This window comes from Ambystoma mexicanum, chromosome 1p (genome assembly GCF_040938575.1).
Source record: "Ambystoma mexicanum isolate Mex_15411 chromosome 1p, UKY_AmexF1_1, whole genome shotgun sequence".
Taxonomy (NCBI): Eukaryota; Metazoa; Chordata; class Amphibia; order Caudata; family Ambystomatidae; genus Ambystoma; species Ambystoma mexicanum.
Genome location: NC_090921.1, coordinates 1379778691 through 1379797982, shown reverse-complemented (window position 1 = coordinate 1379797982; position 19292 = coordinate 1379778691). Strand labels below are relative to the sequence as shown.

Below are 19292 nucleotides of genomic sequence, written 5' to 3'. Positions count from 1 at the left end.
TGTTGATGCTTTCTTTTTACGCTCCTCTTCATAGTACAGCTTTCATGAGGCATAGTAGGTCAGCAAAGCGTAGACAGCACCTCCGCTTTGCTTTCCTCCTCAGGAGAGCATTTGGTTTTACGCCTACATGAGATTTTCATGTAGGCGTAAAATAAATGGATTCCAAAGGAATAGGCTTCTCCTTAGCACCTGCTAATGAGCAGGCGGCTTCCATTGGAAACCTGTATACAATTCTGCCTGCAAAGTGTATTTGCAGGTGGCGTTTTATTTCGCCCCAATCGGAGAGTACAAGTGAAGACAAAAAGGAGATTTTGCCTTCATTTTACTTTTTACTTATACACTTCGTTTTGTGAGTCTGTAACATGTCATGCAGGGGGATCAGTAACACACAAGTGTTAGCATTGGTGGTCTCCTGCATGCAATAACCTTACGTTTTAAAATGACCCCCCAAGTCTCCCTCCTTTCTATATGCCGTTCATCTCCCTCTGTGCGGCTTGTGTGACCAATCTATTCTCATTCCCTTTCACCCCTATTTCCTTCTCCTTTCTTAAAGACACTTGCTTATTCACTGACCCGTGCCCCACTCTACTCACTATGCACTCTTTCAGCCATTGCCCCATCTGCAAATCTTTTTTTTAGGTTCTTCACTTTCCAGTTACTCCCTTTCCATACACAATCTTCTCCAAGCACAGTTCAGTGTTGGTGCTGGGCATTGATAACAATGTAGACCCCTTTTCAGGAAATGTGCTAGTATCAAGACTGCCGCCACCTCCAACACCACATGTGGCTTTGCATGCACGACCATCTTCACCCCCAGTTGAGACTAATTTTCCTAAACTGATCAAAGTCAACAGGAAGCAAACCTCGAGTCCACTTGAGAGGATATTTGTTGCTTTCCAAACCAACTGCATTTTATGTTCTCTCATAAGCACTGATAGTATGGCTGTCACGGGAAGAGTAATGCCACAGCCATGATTAGGGATATGGCATGGTAATGCCGTGAGCAATTGTGATTGGTTGATGGTAACCAGAAAACCCTTGCGGTTGCAATGTTATTCTCTTTCCAGAACATAAGCACACCTAGTGGCGCGCCACACAAGAGGGTGAGGTAGTTACTATTTTTATTAGTCGCCAGACAGTGGTTTGTTGCGTAGGATGGAGTGGTCTGCCATGGGCGGAGTTTTTCACATGCGGAGTAAGAGCGAAATTGTATCAGCATAGCATGGTGCTGGTATGCCATGCACCTTAAGGAGCAGAATGTTCTGCTAGAAAATATCTGTATGGATCTCACTGTGTATAAAACCCTGAGAACACTGTTCTTGGGGGAGAGGCCATATGAAACATTTCCTTTGTACTACACTGTCCTTCCCAGGGCTGAAGAGACTTATGGGCTTGCAGCTCCTCTAGCAGCCTTGAATATTCACAAGATGACTTGTATTCTGCATTGAGGTGTGGCGTTAGAGATACTGACTTAGATTCAGCAATACATTGTGTTGCCTTTGTGTGGCACATGTCTTCTGTGCTGTTCGGTGTAAACGCGCTTTTTTATTACCACCTTTAAAAGGTGGTAATAAAAAAGCAAAGGCCATTTCCTGTTGACCCACATCTTTTGTTTTCTCATCCCACCTATAACAAAAGGGGGTATATGCTCCCAGAAGCTGTCTCAAACCAAATCTGTTGTCTAATCTCCCCTGGATAGGAAATGCAAAAGACTGATTTTTGTTCACATTAATGTGCTTGCACTCTGTAGTCTTGGCTTTCATACAATAATACCCCCTGTACGTTGTTTGGTTATACATGTTTACTGTTTGTGAGATGTCTCAGAAAAATCGTAGCATTTTCTTAAAATAGCCTCAGATGGTAGGATGTTACAAAGCCAATTTCGAAAGCCAGCCTCAATTTCGACTAATATCAACTTGATTATTCTGAAGACATTGATGGATGCAAGAATCTTTTTATATTTGGGTGTGCAAATTAAATACCTTAACGTGTAATTTGACTGTGAGCATCCTTTTTGACATGAATGCTGAAGAGTTGTTGGAGAAATGTAAAATAGCAAGGGCCAATGGAAAGTCCTTGGGCATTTTAAGTCCAGATTGCCCAAAGGTCTCACTCACCCTTTCAGACATTTCTCCTTTGAAAGGCAGGCCTACTAACAAAGGGGTATTTCAATGGATTGCTTTTCTCCTGCAGATTCCTCATCAGATAGATATCTCCTTCCGTCAGCTGCTCAGAAAACGTTCAGCAGGGCATAGTGCACCTCGACTCGGCCATCGATCCCTCTTGACTCAATGCATCGGTCATCGACTCTGGATGTGACATTGGTCATTTTACATATGCCATGTCACTACGCCCCCCTACCTCAGTTCCTTCTTTCGCGACTCCTGTGGCTCCCGGAAACCCTGGCCTCAAGGAAACCGTATCGGCGCTGATGCCCTTGGGCTCTGTGCCGACTGTTGCCAAGCCGTCGAAGCCACCATCGGCACTATCTGGTATGATACCATCAGCGTCGATGCCCGACCGGTGGTATGCTCCTAAGTCCCATCTGATTTTTTTCGGCACTATGATGTCGATTTTTAGTAACAATGATGTCCTCGAGCCGCTTGGTGTCGATCCCATGTATTAAGGCTCTGGAGGCACAGATTTCTTCACAGACCAGGATGATTTGATAGCCTTGGCAGAGGGACTTGGACAGGCAAGTAGCCAGGACACTTCCTCTTATGTGGAGATTCAGCAAGCCCATCCTTATGCACATGCAAGTGGCAAATATCGTTCCACAGTAGACAAGGTGGTGGAGGCTCTAGGTTGGATTATTCCAGCTAGGCTACTGGTAGGGTATGAGCTCACTGACATTTTAGATTAGGGAAGCCCTACATAAAGAGCCATGCCATTTATTGTGGCTATTCCTGAACCTATTGCCACCTTGTGGCAGAAGCCTGGCACCATGCCACCTGTGAACTCCGAATTCATGAAGAAATACAAGCCAGCAAGAGGGGATCTGCTACATCTTTTCTCTCACCCTATGCCCAATGGGCTAGTAGTACAGGCAGCCACGGTCAATAATAGACTGTCCAGGTCCACCTCCATTCTCCCTACTGGCAGGTAGGGGAAAATGGTTGATGTCCTGGCAAAGAAAATAGTTTTGTCTGGCAGTATGGCCTTAAAGACCATCAATGCATCTTACACATTTGCGAAGTACAGCTTTGGGCTGTGGAAAACCATCAGTGAAGCTTTCCAGTACGTTCCTGAAGGAGACATCCAGGAATTTTTTCTAAGAATGGTGGAAGATGGACAAGAGATGTCCCGGCAGTCTTTTCAGACGGGCCTGGGCGTCGCTGACTGTGTCGGTAGGTCAATGGGGTCAGCTACAGTGTTCAGGCATCTCATACCTTCATCTTCCGGTTTCTCGCCAAACAGCCTGATTAAGTTGTTGGACGTTGCCTTTAATGGTGAGAATCTGTTTGGCCCAAAGGCTGATGAGTCCTTGGAAAAGTTTAAGGACTCGAAGCTTGCCGCAAAGTCACTGGGCCTGGCTGTGAAACAGTTGGCAAAATCTGCCTATAGTTTCACCTCTGAAGGAACAGGATAGAGGCGTTATGTCCCCTTTGACAGGAAGGCACAGCTCCCGCAACCCAGGCAAGGGCAGAAGCATTTCCTGTGCTCCGGAAAGGGCAGGGGACTTCTAGGAGCCAGCAGACGGCGCATCAGCGGCTGGGGCAGCACCACCCTCAAAGCTGCTTTGAGTTTTCCCCTCATGTTTCACCAGTTGGCAGATGGATAGGCGAGCATTGGCCCCAATAGGAGATTACCTCTGATGCCTGGGCCCTTCAGCTCGTCCAATGGGGGTACTGTCTGCCTTTTCTAAAGAGAACTCTGGACAGACCACACCTCTACCTCAACAACTGGAAAGAGGAGCTCCAGGAAGAACTGCACACCCTGCTTTTAAAGAGTGCCGTGGAAGAGGTGCCTGCTGAGCAGAGAGGATCGGGCTGGTATTCCTGGTATTTTCTAGTACCCAAGAAAGAGGGAGGACTTTTAGTCCCTTCTTGGTCCTCAGTGCTTTGAAGAAGTTCCTGAGGAAAGACCAGTTCAAGATGGTGACGTTGAGAGAAATTCTCCATGCTCTCAGACTTCAGGATTGGCTGGTGGTATTAGATCTCCAAGATGCGTATCTCCACGTGCCGATCCATCAAAGACACAGGACATTTCTGAGATTCCTCATAGGGGACAAGCATTACCTGTTCAAGGTGCTCCCTTTTGGGCTGACCTCTGCTCCACAGGTTTTCAGAAAGCTGATGGCGGGCAGAGAAGCAATGCAGCTGTGGTTCTGGCTTTTGGAGAATAAGATCGAGGTCTCAGCAGTGCATCTGGTGGGGACTGTGAACGGGATTGGTGGATGCTCTGAGCAGGAAGACCACGGTCGCACACAAATGGGAAGTGTGCCGAGAAGTCCTAGAGAACATCTTCACTCAGTGGGGTACCCCAAAGGTGGATCTGTTTGCCACAGAGTCCAACAGGAAGTGCAAATGGTTTTGCTCGAGGTAATTCCCGGTGAGAGGCGCACTGGGGGGGATGCGTTCCTAATGGAGTGAGACTTTGACCTCTACTATGCATTCCATCTGGTTCCCATCATTCTGTTAGTTCTCTGGAGGTTGAGGAGGTTTCAAGCAATCCTGATCTTGATTGCCCCGGACTCGGCAAGGAGAACATGCTACTCGGACCTCCTAGACTTGGCCATTGGCCCACCTCTCTTGTTGTCTCGACGGCCAGATATCCTATCCCAGTTGGAAGGTTGGGTTCTACACCCTGTGAGGAAGGCATGGTATCAAACAGTAGACACAGACACAATGGAAAAAAGGTTTGAAAACCTTTATTTATAGTTTTAGTTGGGTTGGTAAAATTCCTAACTGGCCCTAACTCTAAAATGGGAGTAATCTTGACCATTAAACAAAAAACAAATACTACCAAGTCAGTATGGTCAAAATAAAAAGGCCTATACTAAGAAAACCTAACCTTGCCCACCTTCTCAAATATGTTAACAAACGGGAAATAGTGTCTTAAAAAGAAACGTCAGAATGGCTACCGTATCATTACCTTTCCCCAGGTTCAACCCCACTGGGTCTAGAGAGTCTCTTAAAAAACAAAAGATAGATGGATGGCACAACTCACTTTGTTCATCTTTTTCCTACAACTCAAGGCCTTTACCAACGCCTCCTCTGCTCCTCCCCAACTATGCCGTTCACCCGAGAGGGTCGCGGTCCGTTATCTGGCACCTGAAAGGTTTCTTTCCTCTGCTCACTCGGCTTTGCTTTTCAAACGCTCACGGCTTCCCGAAAGCTTGGAAAGCTTGCCTGGCTTTCTCTTGATCCTTTCAACTGCCGATCAGGCCTTTGGCCTTCCAATTTCCACAGCCTGGTTTAAATCAGCCTCAGAAGAGCTGTTCCTTCTCGTGCCCTGCCTCGCTGAAAGTGTGCTCGTGTGCACCACCTTTTATGTTCACAGGGAGTGTTAATAAGTAGCAGGTGTACATTGTTAAAGCTATGTCCCTTACTCTGCCTGGCCTCATTACAGAGGTCAATGCGAGTCAGGGAAGGTAATCTTTCTGACCGCAATCCTCATCTTCCTCGGGGCAGTACTGTTGTTAAGACGAAGTGGGGAGACAATTATGGGAGTTGTAGTTTCCAATAAAATGAGCTGGGATAAGGGAATACATTGGTTGTGGAAAAAGGGGCATATCATGTCCCACCATTGGGTGCTTCTCCCCAGGAACCACTACCTAGGTGATCCGTCCTCGCTTGTCCACCCCCAGGGTCGGGATCCAAAAGCAATGGCCTTCCGCTGGCCACCTGAGTATGGGATCCCCGGGGGCTAGGTTGTGAAACACCCTCTGGTTTTTCACAACCCGAACCCGGAGTCCCTAAATCTACATGCGTGGGTCTTGAGAGGATGAGATAAGATGAGTGCCACTTCTCGAAGGAGGTACTTGAGGTGTTCTTGGCTGCACGCAGACCTTTTATGAGATCTTTGTACGCATGCATATGGGGAAGATTTGAGGCATGGTGTATGGAACGCCGGATAGACCCTATTGCTTGTCCTATTACTTCAGTGATGCAGTTTCTTCCATCGCTGGCTTCTGCAGGCCTTCAGATAGGCACAGTCAAGGGCTATTTGGTGGATTTGTGTTCAAGAGTTGGCCGGATCAAGAATCCTTCTTCACAATCCCGATAATGAAAAATTCCTGAAATGCCTATGTAAATAGCTTACCGCTAACTCCGTCTTTGATTCCTGACTGGGGCCTAAACTTGGATTTAACTTTCTTGATGGCAGCTCAGTTTTCCCCCATGCATTCATGTTTAATCAGGCCTCTTACCCTGAAAATAGCTTTCCTGGTGTCAATCACGTCAGCAAGACATGTAAGTGAGCTGCAGGTCCTATATTGCAAGCCACCTTTCCTGCAATTTTTCAAGGAGACAGATACTTTGAAGGTACGCCCTAAATTTCTCCCTAACGTGGTTTCTGAATTTCACGTGTCTCAGAGTATTGATTTGCCGGTGTTTTATCCTCCTCTGCTTCCTTCTAAGGATGAGAGGAGGCTACACAGGCTTGACCCCAAGAGAGCACTTCATGTGGCTAGGACAGCAGAATTTAAGCGCAATGATCAACTCTTTGTGGCTTTCTCTCTGCGCAAGGAGGTCTGGGTTTGTTCAAGCAAACAATCTCGCTCTGCATCGTGTTATCAGAGAGCAGGTAAAGACCTGCCACCAGGCATCAGGGCACATTCCACCAGGGGTGTGACGGCATGATCCGCATTGGAGAGGGGTGTGCCAGTTAAGGAAGTATGTTGAGCAGCTACGTTGTTGTCAGTCCACACATTCACAAACCATTACTACTTGGATTTGGCACGTGGTTTGGATGCTCGCTTTGGCAGAGCAGTGTTGCAGAGCTTCCTTGTTTGAGGGCTTTCATCCTGCCTCCTCGCTGCTTTGGGAGTCTATCTGATGAGGAATCTTCGGGCAAATGCAACCCATCAAAGGAGAATTTACTTACCAGTAATATTCTTTATATGGATTCTTCTCCTGCAGATGCCTCATCACTCTCCCATCTGGCCCGCTAGGAAAGTGGTCTGCTGTCTGTTTCTGGTTATAATGGGATGGAGTTATGATGATAAGTTGTTAGGCACAGTTTTGAGTATTAGTACTGTCAGTCTGTTGCTTCCGGTACGGTTTTTATTCCTCACAAAACAAAACAAATAGTTATTGGGCTCTTTTCAAGCTGAACCCTGTGGATTCTTCCTCTGCAGCTGGTGAGATTGGGGGAAAAAAGGTAGGAAACTAAGTTATGTAGTATATATGCAGCCGACGTTCAGTCTGGAGCCGACGAGTGGCACGGTCGAGTCAAGAGGAGTAGACGGTCGATATTGAGTCATGCTACTCTCCCTGTTGAAAATGTTTCCGAGCAGCTGACGCTGGAAGGATTTCTATCTGATGAGCAACATGCAGGAGAAAAATCCATAGAAAGATAATTACTGGTAAGTAATTTCTCCTTGCCAACTGCATCACTCCGTCCCTATGTTCATAGCATGTATTTATTTCCTACTTTCCCGTCTTCTTATCTTCCACTTGCTCCTTTTTTTTCTCCAGCCGGCTACTATGATCTTGTTATGTCTGGTGGGGGCACAGTATTCCATTTCACAGGCAAGCCTAGGCAGTCAGATTATACTGTAGTGCCGATTTGGCTACAGTATGAAAGCATATCAACATAACATTTGCTCAGTTCTCCCTATCGACCACTTTGTTTTTTCCTGCTGTGAAGCATATCACAAAAAGTGAATCTGCACAACTGGACATGCTAAATGTTGTGTGCTTTCAATTAAAATGTCTATATCCCAGTTAAATTATGGCACTTCACTCTTGGGGCCTGCTTTCCATAGCTATAGATTATTAATGAGATCGCAGGAGAAGTCATCCAATGAATCTGAGAGAAACTATCAAACATAGACCATTGCGAGGACAGGCTGCTTTGTACCAAGAACATTCTATCCAATTCGGAGGGATATGAGGTTTGGGAAGGTAGCCACACCTACCTCTTTTATTGAAATACAAAATATATGTGCAATTTTAGTGAAACTTTGAGTACGAATATATTTATGCCAACTACTCAGAAAGTCCATCATAATTTTTAAGATTGCACTTATGTTTACGACATATAAGGGCAGATATATTACAGACCTGAGCAAAAGCCAAACCACACAAATGTGTAAATACATTTTAAGAAAATAAAAAGGGTATGGCAAGTTTGCAAGTTGCTATTTCCCATCCAAAGGTTTGGATGTGGAGGAGGAAATCAGAGTTTTATATGGTTGCGTATGTTATTGATGATTCATACATATCTAGGCCATAACCATCCGTTTCCCTGGGCCGGAGGGAGTGGTAACTGCCCGGGGCCTGAGTTCATGGGCCCGAGCGCACCAGAAAACCGGGCTGCTAAGAGCAATGTATTTTGTTTCATTGAACGGGACGCCTACCGGCTGCCCGTTCATTGAAACAAAATACTTTCTTAAGATGGCCACCATGGATCAGGAAGGTGGGGCTCCAAACAGAGCCCCTATTCCATTTCCATGGTGCCAGGAAGGGCACAGAGCGGCAGCAGCATTGGCAGTAAGTAATAAGGTAAGTAAGGATGGGAAATTAGAAAAGAAGTGAAGGACAGGTGGGGGGGAAAGATGGCAAGCGGGGTAAGCGGCCTTCAGGTTGCTTGGAACACGGGCTTGCATCAGTAGATTCAGCCTGCGATCCAAGCAACCTGATTGGTTGAGTCCCCCAACCTGGTTGCTAATGAAAAAAACTGTTTTTCTTTTTGATAATGTGAAAATAAAGCATTTCATTGGTGCCTCCCCGCAATGGGTGCAACCAAGATCACCAATCAGGTTTTTTCTGCTGGTTAACACAAATGTCATATTTCTTTGCCATATTTCCTTTGTTATTGACTTACTGTTATTTTGTGTTACTGACAATCACTTGATGCTTTTTCCCCAACTTCATTGACAGATGGAGGTTCACTGGCAAATAAGAGCAAAGCCATTCTGGACCACCTTGTGACAATGTAGTCATGAAACTGTGTGTAGATTAAGGATTTCTTGTTTTGATTTTAACTACTTGCCATGCTTTAACCCTTTGCACTGGTCAGATGCTGATAGTCCTTGTTTCATTTCTAGCTGTTAATGGTTGTATCCATACTTTTGGAAAGAAACCCAGAGCTTGAGTTTCAGGACAAAGTGGATTTGGATAAACTGGTGAACGAAGCATTTAATGATTTTCAGAAAGACCAGAACAGGCTGAAGGAAAATGAAAAGCAGGTGGGCAGACAGAATCCATATTTGAATAATCTTATTCCACTGAAAAATAATTGTGAAATTCGACATCGTAACCAAAGATGAAAATGTTAAATATTAGAGTCAACTGCTTTTCGGTAGTAAGCTTCTCCGTTTGTTTCATTAAGCAGAGAACCATCAGATAAGATGTTTTTTCGTCGGCTTTGTAAAATAAAACCCTTCATATTTGAATGATGCTTCTTGTACTGGGATAGATGTGTAGTGCTCAATGTTTGAAGAAGTTATTGTATGAAATAATGTGCGTACTGTGTGCCCTTAAAGGTTATTGAAATCCAGCCAAAATGTGGTGACATCATTAAGAACAGGACTACAGATGAATGATGTTTCATGTAATTAGAAATGTATAATTAAGTAGAATTCCCAATGTGTTCCTAGAACACTCCTCTGGAATGCCAATTACGAAATGTATCAATGATTCAATTAGAATATTTTATTTGCTAGTAAATACGAACCCATTCACATTTAGCACTTCGTAAACTACTAAAATACGTTACTCGAGTTTTAAAACTTCCTCCCAGGGGCCTTTATAATTCGACAGCCTGACTAAGTCAGACGTTTAAGAGGTTTACTGTTAACTTTGGTGTGTTGGATAGCTCTCATTGTTGGCATCACCTCAGTCAGGGGCAGTGGCAATTCCTTCAGCAAAAGTTAGATGGATCTACTATAAATCTATGCACTCCTGCCAACTATCATAGCCAAAGGATGAACAAATGGCTCAAAAGCCAAGTTCTACGATTCAAGGCTACCTACAGCTGTTCAAGCAAAACCAATATCCAACACTCTGTTATTGGTAGCAATGGGTGACAGAGTTAGTTTATTTATTTGCAGCTCCAGAGAAACTGGCAGAGTATTTCTGACACAACATATGGTGCACCTTTTATGGGGTTTTAGACATTGAAACATACTTCATATGTAATCAGTTACAGTTTAGACATTACACTTCCATCAGCACATCCATTTACCCTGAGCACATGCGTAATGGAGTCTCATCTGTTTGCACATCTCCGCCTTCCCTGCTCACATGGCATGTTCTCTTTGCTTCAGTTGGGTTGTACAAGTATGCATAGGCACTAGCTGCTTCTTTATCACGGACCTGCATAACATTCCTGCTATGCTTAGAGTCAGGCTCAGACTCGTTCTTGTGTCTGATGCACGTATCACTCCACAGAGTGGAGCCTCGCTGTGAACGGCTTCGGTCACACAGCCTGATGGTCTGTGTAATTTCTGTGCCAACCAATCATAGGCTTAAGTGGTCCTACAAATAAATACAGGAATAATCATGGCTGTACTGCTTTCCTGTTCAGTACGCACAACTCCTTTGTTATATTACCCCCCGAATATATACATTCAGTTTATAGATAGGAAACAGAAAAAGATTGTTTTAGGTTTAACAGAGGTGAATTAGTGGGAACTCAAAACACAAACAAGTCTGGTTTCTATTCTGACTGAGGATTTCAACCTTTCCCTTTCTTTTGCGTTTAAATGCCCTGCACTTATTTCTTCACTGTAGAAAATAGTTGCTTGGCTTCCGATGAAGTTGTCAGGATGTCACCCTTCTTCTCCGGCAATACCAGGCATCACTACCCCAAATGCCTTTGGTCGTCTAATCATGGACCTAGCATCATACACTTCAAGATCTTCTCCAAGATGCTGTTAGGTCCTGGGATTGCCAGGCAACCTCGTTCTATATAGCGAGGAACCTTGCGGGGTACTGCTCCTTCTCCAGCATGGGGTCTGGCATGGATTCACATGCTCATGAATATTCCCCGTCGTCAGGCTGGGAATCCTCGGTAAAGAAAAATCAGTATCAGTTTCGTTTCTGATCTGTCTTTCGTAGTAGTAACCAATCACTGATCTCTGTGTCATACTGACCACAGCCAATAACTGCCATCTCCCTAAGCCCCGCCTCTGGCAGTCATCTTCGGATTTTTACCGCACGTTCAAGTGTTGGGATCCTCGTGCTATTGCTCTCGAGCTTTAGTGCGTTTTCGTGGTTTTTCATAGGAAAAATCTCTCTTTTTTCGGTCAAGAGAGCCTCAAGCTCCACCGTTTCTTTATCCGATCAACGGCGACCCGTGTCGGATTCTTCTACGCCCCTCAAGGGTGAAGATTTCGTCGAGCCACGCTTTTGGAGGACTCCACAAGTTTCTCAGGGCCATCTCGGACATGGCCCAGGAGAAGGGAGGCTCGACGCCTGGAAAGCTGTTCAGGGTCTGCCCTGGATGCCAGCTTCAGAATGTCTTTAAGGAGGACGAACACTCCCTTTGCCTCTACTGCCTGCATGAGGACAAGACGCACGTGGAGAAGGACTGTGCGTTTTGCGGCAATATGTCGGAGCAGACCATGAAGGACCACCATCTGCGTCTCGCCAACTGGCTGGAAGGGAAGAGCCCGTCAGGCGAGAAAAAGAAGAAGAAGTCCGAGCGGTCTCCTAAGACCTTTGAGGGCGCCCCGGCGACGGGGGCCCAACAGAAGGCCAAGCACTGCGAGTCCGCTGGCACCGGGAGCGCCGAACGGTCGGGCTCTACGGTTGCCAGGCAGGGCGCATCCTCCCCGGCGCCATCAACCACGAGCCAACGCTCTGGCTCGGGTAAGAGGAAGGCCGAGCACCCGGCGAAGCTCCTGGAGAGACCCCGGTCGAGCTCGAAGGCCCCATCGGAGGGGAAGCGAGGCGGTGACCCTCCCCCCAAGGAGAAGGCGGTGAGCGCACCTTAGGTGGTGAAAGCCTTGATCCACCCTGCCATGGCCTCTACCGAGACAGTCGCGGCTGCCCTGGCTCAGCCTGTGGAGGCTACACCAGTGGAGGCGACCTTGGGCCCCAGAGTCTCCCTGCCACTGCGGAGGGAGTCCTCTTTCAAGCCCATCGACAGGACCCCCGTGAAACCTCTGATGGAGAAGAAAAAGGGGGGCAGGAGGTCGTCGTGGATTCGGCCTCAACCTCTGAAGAGGAGCTGATTGAAGTCTTAAGCCACGGCATTGGCGTGGAAGAAGACCAGCCCATCGGGAGGGACCCCGACATAGGAGACGACGAGAACGTCGAGGGTGCCGACGAGGCTCCTGACCGCCCGTCGGAATCCCCTCAACCAGTGCCGCAAGACAACTTGGCGGCCATTTTGTTGGCTATACAGTCCTTTTGCTCGGAGATAAGGACGAGATTGCTGTTACCACCAACGGAGGAACCGCTCCCGACGGGGGACCTGGAGCCAGGCCCTTCTGGGAGCCCTCCTCCTAAGAGAAGAAGGATTCATCCTCCACCTCCTTTTCAACCATCGCGCCCTGCTCAGCCCTCCTCCCCGTTCACGACCCGTGGGGATGATACGGGGACGGACACGGCCGCGACGGGTACAGACAACGAGGTTTACAACGAGGATCTTCCGTCGTCACCTCCTCCCCGGGCTTCCCCGCCCGACGAGATTGGATCGTTTCATGCCATGATCGCCAGGGCATCTGAGCTTTTCCAGCTCTGCCCGGAAGAGAAGAAGAGGAAGGTTTCCTTTATCAACGGCGCGAGACCAAGAGGAAGACGGTCCTCGCTGTACCTCTACTGGACGATATCTGGGATGACGGTCTTGCCCTCCTCAAGAACCCATCCACAACGCCTGCGAGAAGGGATCGGTACGAGAAGAAGTACCGGGTCCCGGACGCGGCCCCCTTGTGCCTTCGGGCACAGCCGACCCCAGACTCGGTCGTCTCCGCGGCGGCCAGGAAGAAAGCGGGGGGGGCTTCGGCCTCTACTTCAACCTCCCCCCCGGACGGTGAGGGAAAGAAATTGGACACGATGGGACGCAGAGTCATCTCATCGGCAGCGACGACGATTAAGGCTGCCAACGCCTTGGCTATCGTAGCCCGCTACGACAGGGAGTTGTGGTACAAGATCGCCCCCCTGCTGGACTTCCTACCGGACGACAAGAGGGCGGAAGCCCTAGAGATCTTGCAGGAAGGAGAAGTGGCGTCGGACCACGCCATTAGGATAGCGACAGACATCGCTGACACTGGGTTTCGCCAGTTGGGCAACGGCGTGTGCCTTAGACGGCGTGGATGGCTCAAGGCAACGGACTTCCGGCAGGACGTGCAGACCAGAGTTTTGGACATGCCGTTCGATGGGAGCAACCTGTTTGGGAAAACAGTGGACGATTCCCTACAAGCCATCAAGACGGACACGGAGACGGCCCGGGCTCTTGGTGTTCTCCAGCGACGGCCGCTCTTTCGGAGCGACGGAGGCAAGCAGGGTGCCTCCAAAGGTTCCGGCGGCGGATATTCCACCTACCATCAAGCGGCCCGGTCGTCGTCACAGGAAGCCTACAGGGGACGAGGCAAGTCGGGCGGACCCCGCCGTCGTCGTCAGGGAGGACAAGGCGGCAAAGCCTCGTCGAAGCAGGACTGAACCGGTCGTGGGGTCGGGCCCCCACCGAAGCATCCCGGTGGGAGGCCGGCTGGCGAACTTGGTCAGCGTGTGGGAGTCCATCTCCACCGACCGTTGGGTGCTGGACGCCCTGGCCCAGGGTCACGCGCTCGAGTTTCTAAAGAAGTGCCCGCGCGTCCCCCCCGTGGCCAGGAAGGAACAACATGTCCCTCAGCTTCTCTTGGAGGTAAAGGCAATGCTCAAGAAAGGCGCCATCGAGCTCGTCCCAAAGAGGCTTCAGGGCTCCAGAGTTTACTCAAGATACTTTCTTGTGAAGAAGAAGACAGGAGGATGGCGTCCCATCCTGGACCTACGACGACTGAACAAATTCATCAAGGCACAGAAGTTCCGGATGGTCACCCTCCAGCACGTCCTGGGTCAGCTGGAGGAGGGCGATTTCCTGTCGTCGCTGGATTTGGAGGATGCTTACTTCCATATCTACATCCTAAAGGGACACCGAAAGTTTCTCAGGTTCGTGGTCCAAGGGCGTCACTACCAGTTCAGAGCCCTTCCCTTCGGATTGAGGTCGGCACCCAGGCTGTTCACCCAGTGCCTCGCACCGGTGGCGGCGCGGCTGCGCCTGGAGGGGATCCACGTCTACCCCTACCTGGACGACTGGCTCATCCGAGCAAAGACAAGGGAGCTCGCTGCGGAGCACACGGCGAGGACCGTCCAACTACTCACGGACCTGGGATTCTCCATAAACTACGCCAAGTCCCATCTGGTGCCCGCGCAAGACGCACTGTTTCTGGGAGCGAAACTCGACACAGTGGCGCTTCTGGCCTCTCCGTCGGAGGAAAGGACGAGAGCCATCATGGGCAAGGTGCAGCGGATGCTGGTTGCGGACGCGGCCAGGGTGAGGTCCATCAAATCCCTCCTCGGAATGATGTCTTCTTGCATTTATCTCATCCGCCTGTGCAGGCTTCGGATGCGCCCGTTACAGGAGTTCCTGGACGCTCGCTGGATCCAGACGACGGGGAGCTTCGAGGACAGGATCACACTCGACGAGAGCTTCCGACAAGCGATCCGGTGGTGGGGCACCCGCGCGCATCTGACGGCGGGCATGGACTTCCAGACCCCGGGCCACCAGAAGACAGTGACCACGGATGCCTCCCTGGAAGGGTGGGGAGCGCACACCGAAAATCTGCACGCGAGAGGCCTTTGGCTTCCGACAGAGAAGTCCCTCCATATCAATGTCCTGGAGCTCCGTGCAGTGTTTTGGGCCCTCAGGTCCTTTCTTCCGTCCCTCAAGGGCAAGGTGGTGAGGATCTTCACCGACAACACCACCACCATGTTCTACATCAGGAAGCAGGGCGGCACCAGATCCCCAGCCCTGTCCAAGGAGGCGCAGAATCTGTGGCATTGGGCCGTCGCCCAAGGGATGTTTCTGGTGCCCTTTCATCTGGCAGGAATAAAAAACACCATCGCCGACTCGCTCAGCAGAGAGCTGCGCTCGTGCCACGAGTGGGAACTACGACAGGATCTAGTGGACTGCCTCTTCCGATGGTGGGGCACACCCCAGATCGATCTGTTCGCGACGGCGACGAACTCCAAGTGCCGGAGGTTCGCCAGCAGGTTTCCCCAGCCGAGGAGCATGGGCGATGCTTTCTCTTTCCCCTGTGAGGGCCTGTTTCTATACGCATTCCCCCCATTGCCGTTGCTGATCCGGCTCATCAACCAGCTCAAGAGGTCACGGTGCAGGAAGATCCTCGTCGCACCTGCGTGGCCGAGGCAGATATGGTTCCCGGACCTTCTGCACTTGTCAGCGTCCCCGGCATTCAAGCTGCCAGTGGACGCGGATCTTCTCTCCAGGGAAGGAGGCGCCATCCTCCATCACGACCCGAAGTCGCTTAACTTGCAGGCCTGGCTCCTGCAGCGTTAGAGTTTGGAGGTTACGACATACCGGCCGACTGCAGAGAGGTTCTTGCAAAGGCCAGGGCGTCCTCAACTCTTAAATGCTACGGACACAAATGGAAGAGGTTCTCTGTCTGGTGCCACGCACAGAAGATTAACCCTCTACGGATTACGGCTCCTCAAGTACTGCCGTACCTACTGACGCTGGCCAAGGCTGGACTGGCGCACGCTTCCATCAAGATTCATCTTGCTGCGATCTCCCGATACACCAGAACCACGGGACGGACGTCTTTGTGGTTTCATCGTCTGGTGAAAGAATTCATGAAGGGACTGTTCAGATCGTTCCCGCCGGTGAAGGCTCCTGCCCCGGCGTGGGAGTTCAACGTGGTGCTGACCAAGCTCATGGGACCTCCGTTTGAGCCTCTGCACTCAGCTCCGTTGAAGTTCTTGTCGTGTAAAACAGCGTTACTTGTGGCCATCACCTCCGCACAACGGGTGGGAGAGATACAGGCCCTTTCCTGCAAGACCCCGTACTTGACTTTTCACGACACAAGGGTAGTGCTCAGGACGCACCCCTCCTTCATGCCCAAGGTGCCGTTGGACTTCCACCTCAACGAACCCTTGGTGTTGCCTGTTTTCTTCCCGTCGCCTTCGTCGCCGGCTGAAAGGACTTTGCACTCGCTGGATGTGGCTAGAGCGCTGAAGTTCTACGTGGATCGCACGAAGAGTTTTCGGAAGACGTCACAACGTTTTGTGAACTTTGGACCTGTCAATCAGGGGAAGGCTCTCTCAAAGGCTTCCATTTCCAGATGGCTCTCCGGCTGTATCATGTACTGTCATCGGTTGGCAAACCGACCGCTGCCCGGCCGTCCGAGAGCCCGTTCCACCAGAGCGATCGCAGCTACCACGGCGTTCCTATCTGGTGTGCCCCTGCTGGACATCTGCAGGGCTGCTACGTGGAGGTCGACGCACACCTTCACGAAATTCTACTGCGTCGACCGGGATTCCAGGGAGGAGTCCAGGGTCGGCCAAGCAGTGCTGCGCAACCTGTTCGCCTAAGGTGAGCCTGGTGAGAAGGTAAGAGTTGCTTAATGTTGAGTTGTTGTATTGCTTAATGTTGAGCCTGTTGCCACCTCCCGTGGTTGTGCATGCGTGTACTGCTATGTATTCTTTTATTCATGAGCATGTGAATCCATGCCAGACCCCATGCTGGAGAAGGAACAAGTTACTTACCTGTAACTGTTGTTCTCCAGCATGGGTCTGGCATGGATTCACATGCGAACCCTCCCGCCTACCCCTGTGCGGCTCTTCACTTGGTCATACTGCCACTTCACGTGCTACCAAATCTGAAGATGGCTGCCAGAGGCGGGGCTTAGGGAGATGGCAGTCATTGGCTATGGTCAGTATGACGCAGAGATCAGTGATTGGTTACTACTACGAAAGACAGATCAGAAACGAAACTGATACTGATTTTTCTTTACCGAGGATTCCCAGCCTGACGACGGGGAATATTCATGAGCATGTGAATCCATGCCAGACCCATGCTGGAGAACAACAGTTACAGGTAAGTAACTTGTTCCTTCAGCAAGCTCTGAATCTCTCAAGGAGTTTGGTCCTTGACCAGCCCTACTGCCCGTTTCTTTTGGCACTTCCATTCTTCATCATAACTTCCCCTTACCTGCTCTCTCCCCTCCTGCTTCACTGTGGTCCTCAACGTTTCATCATGCTCTGACCTGCTCCTCCCCCACTCATCTCTTTCTTCCTCTTATCTTCTTCTCCTCTTTATCTGGTGGTATCGTATTTTCCTGCAATCTTAATTTCTTTTCTCTGCCACCCTCATGATTTTCCAATATTTCTCCTCTCTTCCCACCTTAATGCTACTCCTCTCTCCTTGAACCTCAACCAACCATCTCCCCATTGCACCTTTTCACCCTCTTCCTTTCTGTCCCTCTCTATCTCTTTCTATGATTTTCTCAAACCCTCTTCCCCGCTGCTCCTCTTCACCTCCGCTGCATTTTATACATGAGGTTCTCTGCTCCTCCTTTCTGCTCCTCTTCACTTCCCCTCTGCTTTCTTTACTGGTGATTTTCCTCCTCCTCCAATCTGCTCCTGATCCACTCCTCCAATACCACTCTACCTCTCTTCTGTTTCCCTCCTAACTGCTCCACCACCCACTGTCCATCACCTGAAGCGTCCATCTCCGGATTCCCACACCTCTCTCTGTCGTCCTCTCCTTGTTATACTGAGGCAGGGTTACATGAAGGTTTTTTAATTGCTTGATCATCTTCACCTGTGTGAATGCTGCAGGAGTTCAGTCCGACCACATGGGACTATAAACGTCCCAACTGTTGTTATTTGGGAAGGGCTGTACGCTGGTCCACTATCTTAGATTCACATTTTGATCTTAGTGGCAGCAGCTGCTTCACAGGTTGCAGAACTTTTCTTTGTAGGTAGTGAATAAGCAAGGGTACTTCACTTCCAATTCACTCACGACCATATTTATGGGTTTCCTTCCCAGAGGGGCAGGACCGGCACATTAGCACAGCAATAATCCTCCACATTTAAATCTGGGGGGTGGAGCCTGTTCATGGCAACGTCTTGCAGTCTGTTTTCCGCAAGGATAGGGCCGGTTTCACAGCAGTGCTCTCTGATGTGCATTTTGTCTTTTTCCTTCTATTTCATCTAATATAGTTTTCCCGCTTTTGCCCTCACCCCATTTATTTATGCGGATAAACGCTAGTTTTGTGGTTTGTAGGTCGAGCTTGCATCATTTCTTAGCACAGCACTTACACTCACTTTGATTGAATATTTGGGTCCTGATCATCGCTGGGACGAATGTGCAACCTGCAACACTTTCTCATCAAAATGAAATGAATGTGCTGGGAAGATTTTGGAGTGGTTCCTCCAGAGCATTTCAGACACTTTGTTGCATCACGAAGCGGCAAGGTACGTGAATTTGTTTTTTTTTTTTCTCCAGGGTACTCCGACACGTTGATTGCCAGAGCAGTGTCCAGGAGAGACCAATCTGTGCTTCAGCTGTTTTTAGACGATTCACTGGGGAAAACCCCAAGACCGTTAAGGCTCTTACCTGTGGACATGCTCAGCATCATATGGTGTATCTTACTGGTGCATACTTCAAGGGCCCATCAGGGTCTTTCACTGACTGGCCAGCCATCAGGTCCACTTTAGGCACCTCCACTAGGAGGTTCCATGTAATAATGTATCTGCAAAAATGTCACCTGGCAAAAAACTGGCAAAAAAATTGCTGTTTTTTGCACTGACATTATTACAGTAAACATGCGGGGGACACCGACACATCCCCCAAAACACGTTTTTTTTTCAAAGGGATTGGGGGCCACTCCCGCATCCCCTGGCCCCTTGACCCTCTATATATGGTCACCATATATAATGTCGTTGCAACCTTTTCCCGTCGACATTATGTATGCCGACCATATGTATGGGGACATTATTACCTGATGCCCAGTAGGAGTGTTTGCCCTAAGGGCTCAGTGCCTCCCACCAGTGCTCACTCTGAAGTCCCAAACACTTCCATCAGGCCTCGGCCTGAGAGCTTATCCAAGTCTAAGGAGAGGGGCACGCGCAAGTATAAACAGGCATAATAGAGAGGGCGCTAGAGAGCCAACC

At 49.3% G+C, this 19292-nt stretch overlaps 1 protein-coding gene across 7 annotated transcripts in view; it reads left to right on the top strand.

Annotated features, from left to right (window-relative positions):
• PHKB (phosphorylase kinase regulatory subunit beta) overlaps positions 1-19292 on the top strand; it is a 2092963-nt gene that overhangs the window by 2038469 nt on the left and 35202 nt on the right. For all 7 annotated transcript variants that reach the window (XM_069607056.1, XM_069607058.1, XM_069607055.1 and 4 more), the window contains one exon: positions 9215-9355. In XM_069607056.1, the coding sequence (XP_069463157.1) occupies positions 9215-9355 (141 nt within the window). The remainder of the gene's footprint in view (positions 1-9214; positions 9356-19292) is intronic.